We start from the raw sequence: 5208 nt of genomic DNA, 5'->3' as shown, positions 1-5208 counted from the left end.
GGCCCTGGTGCCCATGCAACCAACACACAACGACAAGACACAACGACATCATCACACACAGCACACAGGCATGGCATGTGAGCACAGCAGGCGTGTTCACCTTCCTGTCCCTCTTCTCTTCTCCCTTTCCCTCCTCGCCCCACACACACACACACACACACACACACACACACACACACACACACACCTGCGCATGACTGCGTCGCTGTGGTTGGATGTGCCCACCATGACCATGGACGTGTGTGTCCACAGCTGCTCCTCCCAACCCATCATGTGTGCACCCGCCCATCATCCTCCAACGATCCTCACGCAGTCGCTCCCTGCAGCCACAAGCACACACAAACACACTTTGCATGTGAGCTGCACAGCTACACTGGGGTACGGGGCACAGCAGCAGCAACACCAAGCACGCCCAGAGCAGCAACACCAACACACGCACCATGTGCCAACCAAAGCATCCATGATGGGCTGACCTTGCTCACATGTAGGAATACTGCATGAGCACAGCAGCGACAGCCGAAATCGGGGGAGTTGCAGCAGCAGCAGCCGGCATGCGAGCCCGCTTCCATCACCATCCTGATGTGTGCTGGTACCTCACCACCTGTGCATGTGTGTGTGTGTGTGTGCGTGCGTGGTTGCAGGGAACGTGGATGGGAACAGAACACAATAGGCACAGAGCAAGCCATCATGTCAGCACAGCAGAAAGAGTGATTGACGTCACACGCACCACGTGTGCGTGTGTGTGCGTGTATGTGTGCGTGTGTCAGTGTGTGTGATCATCATCCCCCATCAACCCTTCCCTCGTGTTCGCTTCACCACATCACCATCACCACCGCCAGCCCATCACACAACCAACCAACCACTCATCACCACCCACATACCATGTGTGAGGCGAGTGCACCTGGCACGCGTGGCAAGTATCCTCGACATTTCCCTCATCCTGATGCTTGTGCGTGTGCATCGCCTGTAAGTATGGTTGTGTGCGAGCACCAGCATGGTGAGTGAGTGAGTGGGAGGGAAGAGAAAGCATTGATGTGTGCGCAGCTACACTGCTGATGCCACTGCTGATGTTGTGCATGCATGTGGGTGAAGGAGGAGAAAGGGAAGAGAGAGAAAACAGAAAACAGAAGGGAGGGAACAAGACATGCTGTATCCCATTCCATCCACCCATCCCTCTTCCTCACACCACCACACACCACCGCCCTCTGTCACCAGCCACACCACACCACACCACACCCAGCATCCCCCACCCCACCTCATTCCATCCATCCATCCATCCAACACACATCTCCCCTTTTTCCCCTCTTCTTCTCGCCCTCACCTCTGCTGCTTCTGCTTCCAGCCGAAAATGCAGCTTGTGCTGTCGCTACCTGTTCCCAGCTGCAACAGCCAGCCAGCTTCCGCCAGCAGCTGCAGCGGGCGATGGGTTGGTTGGTTGGTTGGTTGGCTGGGATGTGTTCAGCAGCAAGTGGTGGTGGTGGTGGTGCATTCTGTGCTGCTGCTGCATCGGCGGTGGAGGGTGTGTTGGCTGCTGTTGTTGTTGTTGTGATGGCCGCCAGGGAGGGCGAGAAAGAGGGGGGAATATAAGCAGCGACTGCAAGGTGGGGAATATGCAGGTGTGCAGGCAGTTGTGTGTGTGAACGAAGAATGAGACAGCGCATCAAGCAAGGCAAAACAGGCAGCCGCACCACACACATGCATGCACATTGATGTGGAACAACGAGGGGAGACAGGAGCAACAAAGACAGCGACCACAAAACACGCACACTCACGCTGTGCGCATCATACACACATGCAGTGACGCACTCACGTTGTTCATCGCTTGCTTGTTTGTGGTGTGAGTTGGTGCTGCTGTTTCCACAGCCGCATACAGCGTGGCTGGATGGTCATCACATGGCAGCGCCCGTGTGTTCATCCCACCAGAGCAGTGGTGGTTGGTGCAGGAGGGGGTGGGGTGACATCTGCTGGCTCAAGGGCCCTCTGTGTGGCGACAGCAGCAGGAAGGAAGGAGAAACAAGCAAGCGTGATGGTCGTGGTGTTGAAGGTGGGAAAGGAAGGATGTGAGCAAACACACAAGCAAATGAGGAGGCGGTGATGATGGCGTGTCGGTGGGTGAAGAAGAGAACGCGCACGTCAACACACACACACACACACACACACACACACACACACACACACACACACACACACACACACACACACACCTGTCTGGGTGATGCAGTGGTTGGATTACCATTCATCCATCAGCATGTAGTCATTTGTTGGTTGGTTGGTGGGGGTCGCCCACTGCCTCACGCATCAGCCAGCACCTGCTGCTGCTGCTGCTGCTGATGATGATGATGGAATACATTCATCTGCACGCACGACCACAAACGAGCAAGCAACAACAGCAACAGTGAGCAGCATGTCACAGACAGAAAGGAGGAGAAAGAAGGGGGAGGATGAGCAGAAACACAACCCCGTGCACACACACATACATTGGCTGTGATGTTGGTTGATGTCATTTCCCCCTCTCTCCCATGTGTGTGCTGCTCACTGGTTGAGAGGTTGCATGATCCATTCTCAGGGCCGCCCCTGCACGACGGTGGCTGATGGCGGTTGTTCTGTCACCACACAACGGTGAGCAAGTGTGTGAGTGTGTGCGTGTGTGTATGTACATTTGTGTGTGCCACACGCAGTGGTGTGTGCTGGTTGTGATCCAACCACCCGTGCATGGATGGATGGATGTTCCACCTGTGTGTGTGTGTGTGTGTGCACGATGACAGCGTGCGCTGTGTTGTTGGTGGTGGCTGTTGTTGCTGTGCGCAGTGTGCAAGGAGAAGAAGGGGAAGAGGAGGAGAACGGAGTGGAAGAGGAAGAAGTGGGAGCATTCCATCTCACCCTCACCTGTCTGGGGCCGGACATGCCAATTTGCCGGCAAAATCTATTTTACCAATATGCCGTCAGGCCTTTTGGCTGGATGGTAAAATCAAGCGATAGTTATGAAAGACATCCAAGATAATTCCCGACTACGACCACAGTCGCACCACGCACGACAACCACACATCAGACGCACATCCAACATCCCCACTGACCCACGCCGCCTCCTTGTCATTAAATCATGTCAATCTTGTTTGCGAGACTTTACCATCACCGATTTTACCATCTGACATTTTACCACCGCATGACTTTCCCCGCCAAATTGGCATGTCCGGCCCCAGACCTGTCGATGGATGGGTCATTCATGTGGTCGTTGGTTGGTTGGTTGGTTGTGAGTGGTTCATCACGGGAGAAGGAAATGGACAACGATGGATGGAAGGGAGAGAGGATGAAAGGGAGAAAGGGAGGAGAAGGGGAGAGAGACGGTGCGCACACCCTCCCTGCGTGTGTGTGTGTGTGTGTGAATGCGTCAGCGAGAAGGACGACGAAGGGAAGGAACGGAAGGAAGGAAGGAAGGAAGGAAGAGAAGGAACGTGGCACGCACAACCACCAATGTGTGTGTGTGTGCACGAACCAATGACACATCCCCACCTCACCCCACCCCACCTCACCTCACTTCACCTCACCTCACCTGCCTGTCAGCAGCGACGACGACCATGATCACCATCACCATTCCCACCACCATCACACACCATCACACCAGCTGCTGCGCAGGAAGAAGAATGAAGCAACGGCGAGTGGATTGGTTGGTTGGTTGGTTGGAAAGCAGAATCGGTTGTTTGCTCGTTTTTCTGCTGCTGCTGGTTTTTGGTGTGTGTGCGATTTTCCTCCTCTTCCTCTTCTTGCTTGCTTGCTGGCTCTGCCTTCATAAATTGCTTGTCTTGCTGTACTGTCGGCAACGTTCATACCAACGGGATCACGCCCGCTCTCGTCCGATCGCGGAAGCTAAGCCCGTTTGGGCCCGTTCAGTACTGCCGTGGGTGACCAGGCGGGAATCACGGGTGATGTTGCTCTCTTCCTTTTTTTTCCTCTCTTCATATGGGTGCTGCTGTGCTGCTGCTGTGTAGCTGCTGTGGTGGTGTCTCTCCTTCACTTCCCTCTCCTCTTGGCTTGTTGCTTGGTTCGGTTTACTTCTTCTTTTCCTTCTTTGTTTGTTTGCTGAGCTGAGTTGCTTCCACTTCGTGGGGTGAAGAGGTGGTGGCGTGTGTTGGCTCATCTACCCTCTCTCTTGTTGCTTGCCCTCAGCGTTGCTTTGCTTCACACACACACACACACTGCCTGGCTGACATCGTGTCATCTCAACGCGTTTACTTCCATGTACTGACGCAGAGGAATCACACACAGGTGGGCTGAACTAATGAACTAGTGACAAAGCTGAGCTTGGTTACGCTGTTAGACAACCTCTTCCACTCCTCCTCCTCCTCCTCCTCCACCTCATCATCATCATCATCATCAAACACATCACATGGGTGTATTATCCTTGGCCGCCTTTCGTCGGTGGGCGGGGGTGTTGCACCATGCAGACTCCTGCATCACATCGTGTGGCGTGTCATTGGGCGTGCCGTACGCCAGCCCTTGCACTTGCATCTTCCCCCTGCGAACATTTGTGCGTGTGCGCCATGAAGGTGTTGGTGGTGGCAGCGAGATGCTGTGAGGTGACCGCGCTGATTCGCACCCATGCACACGATCTCTTTCACACACACACACACACACACACACACACACACACACACACACACACACACACACACACACACACACACACACACACACACACACACACAAACACACTCACCTGCCACGCGTTGTCGCCGCTGAACAAGTTGATCCTGGCAGACTCCAGCGCTGAGCGGCAAACAACACAGTCATGACACACGAGTTGGCAGATGGTGAGAGTGGTTGAATGGACACGAGAACAGGCGAGCAACGCACACACCACACCATACGCCCCGCACTCACTCGACAGCCCCTTGTGCCAATGACTCACTCCCTCACCTGTGTGCACTTGGGTAGAGAGGGACTTGAAGAACTCCTCAAACACAAACACAACGCGTCTCTGCATCATCTCCACCTCCTCATCGGGGATCGACCGCAGGACCCTCGGAAGCTAACCGCAGTTGTGTGTGTGTGTGTGTGTGTGTGTGTGTGTGTGTGTGTGTGTGTGTGTGTGTGTGTGTGTATGAGAGTGTGTGTGTGGTTTGTAGGTCAGCTTGCGACATTGATGAGTACGCCCAGGATGGGCGGTTAGATAAGAGTTCGCTGGCGTACCGGGACGAGGGGGATGGGGTG

General features: G+C 54.6%; 1 protein-coding gene and 1 non-coding gene across 2 annotated transcripts in view; one reads left to right on the top strand and one right to left on the bottom strand.

Annotated features, from left to right (window-relative positions):
• The first annotated feature begins 3817 nt into the window (after positions 1–3817).
• Positions 3818–3931, top strand: PTSG_20014. Its single transcript, XR_001137149.1, has one exon. It is a non-coding gene; the product is annotated as a 5S ribosomal RNA (ribosomal RNA).
• A 449-nt stretch (positions 3932–4380) lies between these two features.
• PTSG_04697 (uncharacterized protein) overlaps positions 4381–5208 on the bottom strand; it is a gene marked incomplete at both ends in the record, with an annotated part of 2083 nt that continues 1255 nt past the window's right edge. The window contains 3 exons of the mRNA XM_004994732.1: positions 4381–4513; positions 4722–4764; positions 4915–5026. Coding sequence (XP_004994789.1) covers positions 4381–4513; positions 4722–4764; positions 4915–5026 — 288 coding nt within the window. The remainder of the gene's footprint in view (positions 4514–4721; positions 4765–4914; positions 5027–5208) is intronic.

This window comes from Salpingoeca rosetta (genome assembly GCF_000188695.1).
Source record: "Salpingoeca rosetta unplaced genomic scaffold supercont1.10, whole genome shotgun sequence".
Lineage (NCBI taxonomy): Eukaryota > Choanoflagellata > Craspedida > Salpingoecidae > Salpingoeca > Salpingoeca rosetta.
Note: the sequence above shows the minus strand (reverse complement) of the source record. Positions and strands in the feature narration are given on the sequence as shown.